The sequence below is a fragment of the Notothenia rossii genome (assembly GCF_949606895.1).
Source record: "Notothenia rossii genome assembly, chromosome: 2".
In the NCBI taxonomy this organism is placed as follows: domain Eukaryota; kingdom Metazoa; phylum Chordata; class Actinopteri; order Perciformes; family Nototheniidae; genus Notothenia; species Notothenia rossii.
The window spans coordinates 47209287-47223881 of NC_136904.1; the positions used below are offsets into that span (position 1 = coordinate 47209287).

The window sequence follows — 14595 nt, forward strand, 5'->3', positions numbered from 1 at the left end:
CACGTGAGGAAGGTGTGGGATCGTTTTGTCGAAAATTCAATCGCGTCCTACAGGCCAGGGTCCGACATCACTGTGGATGAACAGCTATTCCCGACCAAATCAAGATGTCCATTCACACAGTACATGCCCAACAAGCCAGACAAATTTGGCATCAAGTTTTGGCTGGCAGCTGACGTTGACAGCAAATACATGCTGAATGGCTTCCCTTACCTGGGAAAAGATGCCAGCAGGCCAGCAACACAACAGCTAGGAGAGAACGTGGTGCTGAGGCTGGTGGAGCCCTTTGTTGGTAAGGGAAGAAATATAACCACAGACAATTTCTTTACCTCCCTCCCTCTCGCCAAAGCGCTTGTCGCGAAAAATACCAGCCTAGTGGGAACCACCAAGCGCAACAAGCGGGAGCTCCCACCCTCTTTGCAAGGGAGATCTGAGCTGTTCAGCACCAAGGTGCTGAAGAGCGACTAAATGGTGCTCTCAGTCTACCAGTGCAAGCCGAGGAGAAACGTGACAATACTCAGCACGCAACACCAGCATGTGGCCATCTCCACAGAAAGAAAGAAAAAGCCAGAGACTGTGGAATACTACAACCACTCAAAAGTGGGGGTTGACGTGCTCGATCAAATGGCTCGCCAATATTCGGTGAAAGGTAGGCTATTATTGTTATTATTATTATTATTATTATTATTATTATTATTATTATTTTAGGCCTATAGAAAACAATGCATTGGTCAATTGTTTTTACTAAATCCTATGTTTCCCTCAGGTGGCACGTGTAGATGGCCCGTTGCTGTCTTTTATAATTTGCTGGATCTTACGGTGGCTGGGAAGTGCAATGGACAATTACAAAGTGTGAAACACTTTAACAAAGCTTGAGACAAATTTACATTTTATAAAACAAAATTACATTAGCAAAAACACTTTTACCAAGGATAAAACAATTTAACATTAACAAAAACAAATTAACAAAATGCAAAACACTTTAACATTTCCCGAAACACTTTAACATTTCCCGAAACACATTAACATTTCCCAAAACACATTTACAAACCAGAATCAAAGCGGAAAGGGAATGTACATCATACGGGAAGTGACGTGACGTGACGTGACGTGACCATAGGACGTGACGTGATTGGCTCAAATTTAAATTTGTTTGGGCGGAAAGACCGAAGATGCGAGTGTGTTTCATATACAGTCTATGGTGTGTTTACGTTCGGTAAATATGTTTTGTCCGTTTTGTGGAAACAACCTGGGACAAGTGACACGGTTTTGCCTTTCGTGTGGAGGATCTCTGGAGTGTTTAAAGGACACGGACCAGACGGGTGTACCAAGCGCACATCGAAACAGCCGGATAATGCGAAACAAAGTAAGTGTAGTATTTCGCTAGCTTTGTGATGCTAATGTAAGACATGCAGTAAATAAAAGTTCAATCACAGTTTCATATCAGTCAAATACCAATCCATGTCTTAACGGAATAGCAACGCATTGAGCTAATATGCTAGTTTTTATTTTTAGCTTTTCCGTAAACCTTAATGCACACTTGCTTTTGCTGATTGTTGGAGCTGCTAATTTTTATATTTTTATTGGAACTATTCATACCAGCAGAACAACCAGGCCGATCCTATAAACTTTTCATGGAGTACAGAAACTCAAAGTCAAAAGAGAAACAGTCTTTTAACTGTAGGAAAGGAAGACTTAAACAAGAAAAGAGACGAGTCCAGGTAAGCTGCATTAACCGTTTCATAGAAATCTCAGTATCTCTGTGTGTGTCATTACTTATATCTCTGCTATTTTACTAGATAAACATAGGAATGATGTCGCCACAAGGGGTTGATTTAAAGCAGTGGTCCCCAAACTACGGCCCGCGGGCCGGATACGGCCCGCCTCCACATTTGACCCGGCCCCTTGAACAATTTCCAATATCAGAGACGCATTACCTCCCCCCCTCCCCCCCCCCCCCCGCATTATTATTTTTTCAGTCGGGCCACGCGATCGAGACCAATGCACGCATAGAACTGGGTGAAGTGAGCCTCCCCGACTGAATCCCTGAAATGTTTCCTCATGTCAATAAAGCTCATTTGAATTGAATTATGACGCTAAAAAAATGTTGCTAACGACCTCACTGTCTTTGCCCTAATCATAAAACGTGAACCTACCCCCCCCCCCCAGAACGGAATAATGGCAAAAAGGTTAGGTAAGAGAAAAATTGATTCAGAATGCAGGGTATTTAACCTGCAGTGGACACACGATTATTTTTTTGTTCAATGCAAAGAAAAGGCTGTTTGTCTCATCTGTCAAGAGGCCGTGGCGGTATTCAAAGAATACAATCTGCGCCGACATTATGAATCCCATCACAAAGACAAGTATGATAGCTTGCGAGGCCAAATGCGAGCAGACAAACTAGCAAAGCTAAAAAGTGGACTGTTAGCTCAGCAGACTACATTTGTACGCCAAACTCAGCTGAACCATTCATCTGTTCGTGCCAGCCTCCGTGTTGCTCAACTGATAGCAAGCTGCGGTAAACCTTTCACTGAGGGAGAGTTTGTCAAGAAATGTCTGAATATTGTCGTGGAGGAGGTGTGTCCCGAGAAGAAAGATGTTTTTAATGCCGTGAGTCTGTCTTCGAGTACAATCACCAGACGCGTTGAAGAAATTGGGGGTAATGTATATGCCCAGCTGCAGCAGAAGACAAAAGAATTTGACTTTTTTTCATTAGCACTTGATGAGAGCACGGACGTGCAAGACACAGCGCAGCTTCTTATTTTTATTCGTGGAGTTAGCGCACATTTTGACATGTGCGAGGAGCTGGCAGCCCTCCAAAGTCTGAAAGGCACTACGACGGGGGAGGATATTTTCGGCAAAGTATGTCAAACCATCGAAGAGTTGGATCTGGACTGGGCAAAGCTTGCCAGCATCACGACTGACGGGGCTCCGAGTATGGTGGGCGCGACTCGGGGTCTGATAGGACGCATGAACCGGGAGATGGAAGAGCGGGGTCTCACCGCCCCGCTACAAGTGCACTGCCTAATTCACCAGCAAGCACTGTGCTGCAAAGTGTTGAAGTGGGATTCTGTCATGAAGGTGGTGGTATCATGCATAAACTTCATCAGAGCAAATGGACTTAAACACAGGCAGTTCCAACAATTCCTGTCTGACCTGGAGTCTGTGCACGGAGATGTATTATACTACACAGAGATCCGATGGCTGAGCCGCGGCAGAGTTTTGAGGCGTTTTTACGAGCTGCTACCTGAAATTAACGCATTTCTTCATTCAAAAGGCAAAACGGTCCCAGAGCTGATCGACCCAGAATGGAAATGGCACCTCGCATTTTTTACAGACGTGACAGAACTGCTGAACGGCCTTAACTTGCAGCTACAAGGCCAGGGGAAACTCATTTGCGACATGTATTCCCACATAAAAGCATTTGAGGTGAAACAAGCGCTGCTTTTGGAGCAAGTGAAAAAGCACAACTTCACCCATCTCCCTGCTACCCAAAAGCTTTCTGCAGAGAAACCAGCGGTCCCGTTCCCAGCTGAAAAGTGTGTGGAAGCACTAGAAATGCTGAAGGCGGAGTTCGGTGTGCGATTCCGTGAACTACATGTTCATGCAAAAGAAATCCGTCTTTTCCAGAACCCCTTTGTTGCCGACATCGATGAAGCCCAGCCTTCTTATCAGTTTGAGCTGGCCGAGTTACAGAGCTGTGATGTTCTGAAAGACTCATTCAAGCCCACCAGTCTCATTGACTTCTATGCCGCCCTCCCTCAAGACACGTACCCTAACATAAAAAAACACGCAATGAAGATGTCCACAGTTTTTGGCAGCACGTATATCTGCGAGCAAACCTTTTCAAGCATGAAACACCTGAAAACTCAGAGGAGATCAAGATTGACAGATGAACATCTGCATCAGTGTTTGAGACTGGCTGTGACTAGAATGGAACCTGACATTGAACTTCTCACCAGCCAGATGCAGGCCCACAGTTCACACTGATGAACATACAGTACATAGGTAAGCTCACTATAAAAAATCCATCTCCACAACCATACTTGTATTGAAATGTATTGTGCTGTGTAGGTGCTGTATCACTTAGTTTGGTTTCTCAGCCTGCTTGCTTTGTGTTTTTCAGGGGGAAGTTGATGAGAGAGAGCAAACACTGGTGTCTACTAGGCTATAATACTGGAACTTACACAACTGGACTATAAGGAAAGAACACAAGAACTTTGAGAGACTGCTCATATGAGTCATTTAAGAGATTTTGCTGTGACAACTGAAGCTGAACTTTTACCAAGATTGTGCACAGCACAATAGAAGCATTGTTTCTGTGAAGAACCCAGAGAGGGTTATTTGGGTATTCATAATACTGTTATTACATATTTCCTGACTTTTTTTCTGTGAAGAACCCAGAGAGGGTTATTTGGGTATTCATAATACTGTTATTACATATTTCCTCACTCTTTTTCTGTGAAGAACCCAGAGAGGGTTATTTGGGTATTATTGATTTCATAATACTGTTATTACATATTTCCTGACTTTTTTTCTGTGAAGAACCCAGAGAGGGTTATTTGATTTTTATTGATTTCATAAATAGTGTTATTATATATTTCCTGAGTTAAATTTTTCTGTGAAGAACACAGAGGGGGTTATTTGATCTCAGAAAGGGTTATTCATATTTGCTTATGTGTGGCTTTTTGGAAAACAATAAATTCTTACATTTAGGCACCACTGCGATCGTCACACTTTTTCTGTTACAAACTGACCCGGCCCCCCATCAGAGAAGGGAAAAGTTATGTGGCCCTCACTGGAAAAAGTTTGGGGACCCCTGATTTAAAGCCTCGGAGAGGGAAAACACTCCCGTTGTTTACAGACCCGGAGGTAGCAGCACCTGCTATACTGGAACGAGCTGTCCAGAAAATGAAAGCCTTTAACAAGGACATGGATGAAGGACCGTACGTCCTTTTGTATCCAGACTGCTCAGAGGTTGTCAATGTGCCTGGTTCAGAAAAGCCATTCACATTGGCAGAATATAAAAAGGACTTAGGAAAGGCATATGCCAGGATCACCCTTTTCATTTGCCATGAGAAACATTTTAGAGGAGGTTTGTGGATGTTATTATTCAATATTTTAATTGTTTACATGTTAACATCCTCTACTGCAGCATACATAATAATGTGTTGAACGTTTTGCTTTTACTACAGGGGATGATACCTCAGATTCTGATTCGGATATTGTCATCACATCTAGGAGCACAGCTGAATTCAATCAGGCTGACACTGTGGTGCGTAAATGATTTTATTTTAATGTTCATTTATTTATTTTTCATATACATTTGATTTTAAGCAGGAAATCTATATTCTGATAAATATTTTAGAAGAACCAACTTGGCAGTTACAATTACTATCAGAAACACTCACAACGTTTCACTGTTGATAGACATATGTGGTAAGGGAACAATAATGTAAGCTGTTGATAATTGTACACTTTTACTCTCAGGTATTTGAATTTGAACCACGAAACAAAAGTACTCCAAAACACAAACCGGAAAATGAAGGGTAAGTTTGTACTTATTTTTACAAAATAAGTAATTTATCTTTAAGTGGATGATAAGAATAGGCCACAGCATTTTCTCTGGTGAACATGGATACAAAAATACCATACATGTCGTATTTAATCTAATTTCAAACAAAAATAATCAGTTATTTATAAATCTTATGGTTCCTCCTACCTCTAAATGTTACTTAAAACTCAACTATACCCCGTATCATGGAGTTAATAATTTTATCAATTTTATCATGTTTCAGGAAGGCACTTGGACATTCATCCACAACTCAGCCTGGACAGGTATTGAGGCAGATTGTGGAAGCCTGATGTTTCTAATGTTCAGTGTTGTTTTGTTTCAGACATTTGTATTTGTATTTCAGATAGTAATATCTGATACTGAGGATATGGGTCCACCCAAAACAAAGACTACTTGCTACAGGTAAGTACAAATGTTAGTAACTCACTTACACGAGAAAGACATTTCTGTTTGTAAGATGTTTTAACATGGGAATGATCACTTCCTAACAGTACCTACACAGACCTGTATGCACCATGTGTTGAAGAAGAGGACGAAGAGCTGGTTGCAGTCAACATGACGAGTTTATTGGACACTGAAATGTAAACTAACAGCTATTACAGTGGCATTACATTTTTTTTCTCTGTACAATATTTCTGGTACAACATTTTTTTTTTAAAACTGTTTGTGCACTCTCTGGAATATCCACTAATAAGGTCATTTTTTTTCCTTTACAGGGAGGAGATGAACATTACATTACCTGCCATTATTGCTAACCTCTCACAGCCTATTGATCATGGAAGAGTCAGCCGGTTCAGCATTTCAAGGGCTAATGTTTGGGATGGAGCAGTCAGAGGTTTCAAGCGTACATCGTATTCAGAAAACTGTGACATGCTGGTAAAATTCACTGATGATGCTGGTGTTTTCGAAGAAGGAATTGACTCAGGTGGTCCCAGGAGAGAGTTGTTATCTCTACTGATGAAGATTCTGAAAGACCGGCCCATTTTTGATGGGCCAGACGGACGCCGCTTCTTGGTCTACAATGCAAATGGTATGCATACGGTTAGAAGTGTACTAATACAATTGTTAATGATCATTAACCATATATATCACATGACATATGATTTGTTGCTTGAACAATTTTTCCAAAACGTTGAGTTTCATTACAGTACATTAAAGTATATAATAAATAATGTTTTAATTTTGCAATATGAATACATTTATTCACAGCTGTTAGGGAGGATGAATACTACTTGGCAGGAAAGATGATTGCAGTGTCAGTTGTGCATGGAGGTCCAGGGCCACATTTCCTGTCAGAAGATCTTGTACATTATCTTGCAGGCCAGCCTTCATTCAAAGCAACAGTTGATTTAATAACTGATGAAGAAGTAGGGAAAGCTTTACAAGAGGTGAGAATTGCATACAGCAACAGGGTGGTAGGGTGGATTATTATGTAGTTCCTGCAGTGTTTTGAGACATCTTTACTTTACCTTTATCACATACACCGAATTGGCTTCCTTTTTTGTTTTGTGATCAGAATCAGAATACCCTTATTAGTCCCACAGAGGGGACATTTACATTGTTGGAGCAGAATAGAGCCAAAGACAGCTTAATGTTACCTAAGAAGAATGATAAAAAACTAGTAAAGATACACAAACACAATTTACAAAAAACACATCCTGTAATAGAGGATTTAGCAGCCAGGTATATATTGCACAAGGATAGTAGTAATAGTAATATATAAATCTTGCAATGGAACAAAAATGGCAAGAATATACAGTACATGCAGTTATTGACTGGATTGTTTATGTCCATTTTATAATCTTCAGATTGAGAATGCTGCCTCAGTGGATGCCTTGCGAGAAATGACCATGAGACACAGCACAATGTTACAGACAGCAGGTTGTCTGAGACATGTGGCTTCTGTTGAAGGAAAGAATGATATTGTGTCAGACTACCTCCAGTGGTACATTATTGTCCGAAACTCCTCTGTAATTGACAGGTAATATCATATTTGTATTCATGTGATTTTTTTTAAATGTATGTAAGACTTTTTTGTTTAAAATGCCTCATGGTCCACCTCTTTGGTTTATTCTATGTTTATCTGTTAGCAATTAGTCAGTGTAAAAATGTGTGCCTGTGTGGTATAACTGATATGGGACGTCCGTCTCTCCTTTCCCTGCCTGTCTTGTGCCAATCTTTAAGTGCTCATGCCACCCCCCCTTGTTTTAGGTATTAGGTTATTTAAATGTGACTTTGTGATGAACATTTTTTTTTGTTCACTCTTCAGATTCAAGGAGGGTCTTTCAGGCCTTCAGTTTTTAAACGCACTACAGCAGCACCCTACTCTGCTGGCCCCGGTCCTGTGCCACTCTGAAAAGCGACTTACTGCTCTGGTACTTGAGGGACTCTTCAAGCCTGACCTCAGTCCACCAGGGAGTAACAGGAGGCTTAGGGAAAGTCAAACTTTGGGCTACTGGGCAGACTATCTCCTCGATTGTGAAGGTTTGTAAATCGCTGTTTTTATAACTATTTCAGGAAACACATTGCCAAAATGTATCTGAACATGTTTTCTTTGCAGAAAGCCAGACTACTGTGTCTTTGGAGGATGTTTTGATGTTTGCGACTGGGCTGACTTCACTTCCCCCGTCTGGATTTGAACCATCGTCAGGAATAGAGTTCCTTGATGACTCTCCATTCCCAATGGCAAACACATGTTCCAACACATTAAAACTACCACTCCTTGACGCATACAATGTGTTTAAGTCCCAAATGGACTTTGGAATGCAAAATTCTCCAGGATGTGGCTGTTTTTAAGTCATGTGACTGGATGACCCATAGAGTACAGACTCTATGAAGGTTGTTCATAGAGTAAACACTCTATGAAGGTTGTTCATATAGTCGTTGTAAGATGTGAACGTGTTTTTTTTTTCTCACAGCTCATGTTGTCCATTTAGTTTGGGACAAAATCAAAGTATTGTTCTATACCTATACAATTTTTATAAATACTCTGAACTTTGCTATACATATTTCACATTGCCACCCATAGCTTCTTTGTTGTAAATCAGTCATTCATTCTCAGGTTTCCAGTGAGTCCACATGGTTGAAATAAGACTTATACAGAAGTGTTCTTTCTGCACACAATTACGCACACAACATAACCTTGTTTGTGCTTGCTAATTGGAGTGTTGTTTGTTGTTATTCCAGTTATATTTTATAATTTTTAAGATATTTATGTTATGACTATGCTGTGATTTGGTGCTGTGTAAATGACATTGAAACAAATATCGTGATTGGCTGGAAACAATGTTCATTTCAAAATGCTGTTTTTATTTAAAAATGTATGGGAATATCTTTTTTCTAAATAGGACCAGTCTTCAGATGAACAGGTACCATAATCATTTGGATACATCACAGGGGAAAGAGTAAATGCAGTCTGACAAACCATGAAACCAAGCATTGTTGAGCCCTGAAATCTGATTTGGAGTGGTGAAACAGTGCTACTGTACTTCTGAATACCTTTTCGATTACTTTATAACTGAGCATATTCTTTCAGCTTCATGTACAGTTCTGATGCAGTCTCCCAGTTCTCTGGCTTCTGTAGGTCATTGCGCTCCATAGCAAAGTCCAAGTACTCCTGCATGTTTTGGTCCCCACATGGAGCTATTGACAGGCTTGTCTCAGGAACATCATCCAATTCTGCCTGTTCAATCTCAAATCCGCAGTCCCTGGAGCCAAATCTATGTTGAATAGAAGACATAGTATTCATTTACATTTAAGATTATTAGATTATTACCCGTGTGGCAAGTAGTACAGTTCATTGGGCACTCCTCCTGGACAGGATGCTGTTCTGGAAGGGCGAATCCTGTGACTGTTCCACAGTCTCACACACTCATCCAAGTCCTTCTGAATAACATCAACGAAGCAGAATCTCAGAAGGCACTGATGCTCGTGACTCCCGTTGAAGTATCCAGCATCTCGGAGGTCTGCAAATAGCTCCATCCAGAACTGAGACCTATAGAAATTGATATATTTTCAAGTGAATTATTAAGCAATATACAACAATTCTACAAATTACATTAAAAGGTTACCAGTAAAATCAACAACAAATCATTGAGTGTCTATTTCATAATTTATTTGCTTCACAACATATAGTGCCTAGGTCCCCTCAGGGGCCGCTGTTCAATCCACAACCCACGCTTAGATGTTCACAGTTTCTAACTTTATTTCTGCCAAAAAGAAGTTCTAAAGAAAGGCCTTGTATAGCCTGGGTCATAGACTACAGGCTATATATTATATCTATTATAATAAAAACTGATACACTTTAGCTAAGCAAATGTTGTTTGTCTGACAGGGTTGGCAAGTAATAGATAATAATGATAAACACTTACCTTCCCTTTCTTAATATGGACCACCAGGACTCAATGCGCTGATTAGTCATGGATGTGCCATACATGTGGCTGGACGCTCCAGAGTAGTAGTCATGGTGATGGTGACGTAGGGTACAATGAATTGCAGCCATAATTCCGTTCTCCGTGCCACAATCAGTCCGCAGCCTCATGGGGATGACACCGAGGTTTCGCACACATTTGAGGAAATATGGAGCGATAACTCTTGGTTTATTGTTTGTTGGACCACATTCAAGCCATAGTACTTTACGTGAAAATCCATCTATGCATCCTGAAAGGGCCACACCGAATGGCTTAAGTTTGTCATAACCGTCAGCATGCCACATATAGTTCGTCCCATTGAGTGGTAGGTTCTCCTTATAAACCTTCTGCGAGATCTCCTCTCACAGCCTCGAGGGTTAAGCTCCCGGAGCAAATTCATAACATCATCTCTCTTCACTCGAAGACTGTACTTTTGTTTTAGTACCTGCCACATTGTTTGGTATCCAAACAACTGTCCAGGTCCACGAAGTTCCAGCCTAATGGCATTAATTACAGCGATTTGAGAGGAATAACCCTTTCTGCGGTAAAACCCGGCTTTATTCAGTTTGCTTTTAAGAGTCCGCAAACTGATTTTTACACCGTGAAAGGTAGACAACATGTCCACGATTATAGCATACAAGTGACCTTCATTAAAATATTGCACGCAATGATGCAAGATATCTGGTCCTTCTGTCTGGTCCGTGTCCTTTAAACACTCCAGAGATTGTCCACAAGATGAGCAAAACGGTGTCACTTGTCCCAGGTTGTTTCTACAAAACGGACAAAACATGTTTACTGAACGTAAACACACTCGTACCTATGGTCTTTCCACCAAAACAAACTTAAATTTGAGCCAATCACGTCACGTTCTATGGTCACGTCACGTCACTTCCGGTATGATGTACATTCCCTTTTCGCTTTGATTCTGGTTTGTAAATGTGTTTCGGGAAATGTTAATGTGTTTCGGGAAATGTTAAAGTGTTTCGGGAAATGTTAAAGTGTTTTGCATTTTGTTAATTTGTTTTTGTTAATGTTAAATTGTTTTATCCTTGGTAAAAGTGTTTTTGCTAATGTAATTTTGTTTTATAAAATGTAAATTTGTCTCAAGCTTTGTTAAAGTGTTTCACACTTTGTAATTGTCCATTGCACTTCCCAGCCACCGTAGGATCTCGCTGCCATCAATGCCTGGGTGCTGTACAGTAGCTGCATGAGCCAGGAGAACATACCGAGAAGGGACTTCATGCTCCAGCTGGCACACGAGCTGGGCGCTGAGTGGCTGGGATCAAAAGCGCCACCACTTGCGGACCTGCCCTTCAGCGGTGCTGGTGCAGAAGAGCGCAGGAGAATGACCTGCATGGTGAAGGCGCACTGCATGCAGAATAAAACGTTCTGCAAATGTGTCAAGTGTGGGGATGCTGTGTGTGGCAAATGCACAGCCAAGGTGCTCAGTGTTTGCAACAATTGTGTTTGAGTGTTTGTGAAGCGTTGTGATCGATGTGTTCGTTCTTATTGTTCTTCTTCTCTGATATTTTTTGTTATTTGTATACGTTCTGTGTTATCTGTTGTTCAATTATATAACAAATACATTATTATATTAATTTATATTATTGTCATGTTGTTGTTTTTTTATGAGTAGAAGGCTATCAGAAGATATGAAGCATTTTTACCTTTACGAAACACAAGCCTAACATCAAGCGTTTATTAGCGAGAGTTGGTAATATTTCTACCATAGAATATGCAGCGATCCTCGCGCTGTTGATTTCGCACGTAAACATAAACATGACGTGTTGCTATAGCAACGCCTTTTGTCTACTGCTGTTCCTATAGATAGAGAGAGAGATAGATAGATAGATGAATAGATATATAGATAGATATATAGATAGAGAGATAGACAGATAGATAGTTATAGATAGATAAAGAGAGATATAGAGATATATACCTAAACAAAACACAAGTCTAACACCAAGCATTTAAATCAGCACTGTAGCAATATTTTATACTTCATGCTATCTGTACAAACTATATAATATGAAAAGCTGAAAGTCCACAGATTATATTGGTATACATATCATCCCTGTGCGATCAAAACTCACTGTTCTGTATGGTACATTGTACCTTGGAAATCAATAACTCAATAGCGGGTAAACTTTACCCGTTGGCGGTTTTAGGTATACAGCGACCTCTGGCGGTTCTAGTGTTAATAGGCTTGTGTTCGCCTACCTCAATATCATGAGCCAATACAGTCGCTTGAGTAGGAGTATCCCCAAACAAACTCGGATAATTTTCAATGAGCCTGCGAATATCAGCCCGGGGCGAGTAGGACAGATGTGTTAAATGTTCATTTAGATCGTACAATATCGCTGAATTACTGAGGCGCGCACAGGACACAGAAGCACGCCTGTCACTCAGCCCGTCATCACTGGGGCTGTAAGGTGGCTGAGTGAGAGACACAGAGGCAATAGGTGCTACTATCGGAGATTGAGCGGCGCCACTTTCACGATCAACATACATTTTAAGCATGTTTATGTGACACACACAAGTTTTCTTTCTACGATCCGGAGTGTGGATCATATAATCCAGCGGCGCAGAGATGTGATAGGTGGGCAGAGCCGGCCCGACCCATTAAGCGACATAAGCGGCCGCTTAGGGCCCCGCAGCCACTAAGGGGCCCCCTAGCAAAAAAAAAAAAAAAAAGTTTTTTATTTAAAAAATAAATAAATCTCAGTACACTGTCGCCGTGATAAGTATGTTTAATTAATTGTGTTAATATGCCTAGATTGCCTACTCTCAAAGTCATGTATTATATTATTGAGTCAATAATATACATTAACCATGCTTTACCTGAACCTCATCATGACACAAGAGAGGACGACAGGATTGTAATTTCCCGTGTTCAGTGAATGCAACAGAGGCAAGACACCAGACCAACCAGAGAGTTGAATGGAAATAAACATCTGTCTTATTGGCTGACAGGTACCTATCCTGTGAGCTGTGACAATGTTTAAAATGTCAGACGGACTCAGAGTTTTTGAAGATGGACATAAGAAAACATTTTCTGAAAAAAGACGACAATTCTCAAGTGGTGGCTCACATAACAACCCCAGAGCCACCACTTAAGCCAGGTAAACAAGGTATGTAAATGTCAGTAAACTTCCAAGTTATGCGAACATGTAAGCAAAGCATAAATTACAGCTACGTTGACGTTACTTTGAATCGCGGGGGTAAGCTAAACCGTTAGCAAGTAGCTATAGCTAGCCAGATATATTAAATAAACACTGTCATATAATCTAAATGTAATGTTTTTTAGCATTATCTGGTGATTTCAAAGAAAGCTCTCTGGGAAATGTTGACTTACTGTTCGACATGAAGCTAGAAGCTACCTTACAGTACACAGTTGATCCGGAGTCCTGTCAGTTAAAGTGTTTCACAGTTAGCTTAGCTAAGCATCAACCTAGCACTGAAATATATGGATGTTCGGCAGTGTTGGGCAAGTTACTAGTTACTTTATTACTAGTTACTTTATTAGTTACTAAATTGTAAAAGTAACTAGTAACAAGTTACTTTACTTTAAAAATAATAACAATACAAATACAAATGTTTGTGTTGTTCTGTGGCACTGTAAGACAATGCTTTCTGTCCTGCGCACAGTTTACATTTGACCGTAATATTTTTTGCGTCCACAAATTGAAAATAGTGGTTATATCTCCAAGTTGTAAATGCGCTGCTGCTCTCGTTGATACTTGCATCTGCCATTGTGTGTGTGTGTGTGTGCTGGTGGTGAGCGTTGCCGTGTGTGTGTGTGTGTTAGCATTAGCAAGTGTTCGTGTGTGTGTATTTTCCCCATAAGGCAAGACCCGCCCAACTTTGTCTCTGATTGGCTTACCCTGAAATGTTACCCGCGTTAACCAATCATCACTCCTCTCTGGTTACTTTCACTTTTCCATGGTACTGTGAGAGGACATCGCTGTATTCGCCTGTAAGTTACATCCGCAGGGAGATTCGGTTCAGTCCCATCACATAATGTAACGCAGTAACGCACCCATTTAAATCACAGTAACTATAACGGCGTTACTTAATGGGAATGGGTAACCAGTAACGCTATTAGTTACCGCAAAAAGTAGTTGCGTTACTGTAACGCGTTAGTCCCAACACTGATGTTATGTGACAGTATTTCTGAGAAACAGTCAGCTGAAATGGTGGCATAGTTGCCACTGCTTTACATGTCAACAGCATGTTTGAACGTATTTGCAGCAGTAAATGTGGCTGTTTGGCCACTGACGTTGCCATAACAACACCTGAATTTAAATATGCAACCTCTTTTTGTGACAGATTTTTGCAAGAAATTATAATTCTTCTGAATGATATTCCTATTGACAGCTAGTTTCTATGTGAACATTATGAGATGGACAGCCAGAGAGAATAAATGAAAAACAGTTATGAAATACTATATGACAAAACAAGAATACAGTTTAAGTGATTTGTAAAATATCCATAAAGAAAAATCTGTTTACAGTTCTGTTTCATATGGATGTTGAGATGTATCCATAGATCTCTTAATTTTTCTCTCAACGTGCACCAGATTGATGCTTTTAACTTGAATATTAAAAAAAAAAT

General features: G+C 40.5%; 3 protein-coding genes across 3 annotated transcripts; 2 read left to right on the plus strand and 1 right to left on the minus strand.

Moving 5' to 3' along the window:
* Nucleotides 1-1963: 1963 nt before the first annotated feature.
* LOC307030824 (general transcription factor II-I repeat domain-containing protein 2-like) lies at nucleotides 1964-4788 on the plus strand. Its single transcript, XM_079667488.1, has 2 exons — nucleotides 1964-4005; nucleotides 4124-4788. The coding sequence occupies exon 1, from the start codon at nucleotides 2176-2178 to the stop codon at nucleotides 3985-3987; it is 1812 nt and encodes a 603-aa protein (XP_079523614.1). The 5' UTR covers nucleotides 1964-2175; the 3' UTR covers nucleotides 3988-4005; nucleotides 4124-4788.
* Nucleotides 4789-5203: 415 nt separating this feature from the next.
* Nucleotides 5204-7557, plus strand: LOC307029618 (G2/M phase-specific E3 ubiquitin-protein ligase-like; the record flags this gene model as incomplete). The annotated part of the gene is made up of 8 exons (XM_079665698.1): nucleotides 5204-5272; nucleotides 5488-5546; nucleotides 5796-5835; nucleotides 5916-5974; nucleotides 6064-6153; nucleotides 6289-6602; nucleotides 6782-6960; nucleotides 7381-7557. Exons 4-8 carry the CDS (start codon nucleotides 5940-5942, stop codon nucleotides 7555-7557), a joined length of 795 nt encoding a protein of 264 aa, XP_079521824.1. The 5' UTR covers nucleotides 5204-5272; nucleotides 5488-5546; nucleotides 5796-5835; nucleotides 5916-5939.
* Nucleotides 7558-9083: 1526 nt separating this feature from the next.
* LOC307029619 (uncharacterized protein) lies at nucleotides 9084-10112 on the minus strand (the record flags this gene model as incomplete). Its single annotated transcript, XM_079665699.1, has 3 exons — nucleotides 9084-9291; nucleotides 9348-9566; nucleotides 9943-10112. 3 exons carry the CDS (start codon nucleotides 10110-10112, stop codon nucleotides 9084-9086), a joined length of 597 nt encoding a protein of 198 aa, XP_079521825.1.
* Between the last annotated feature and the right edge of the window lie 4483 nt (nucleotides 10113-14595).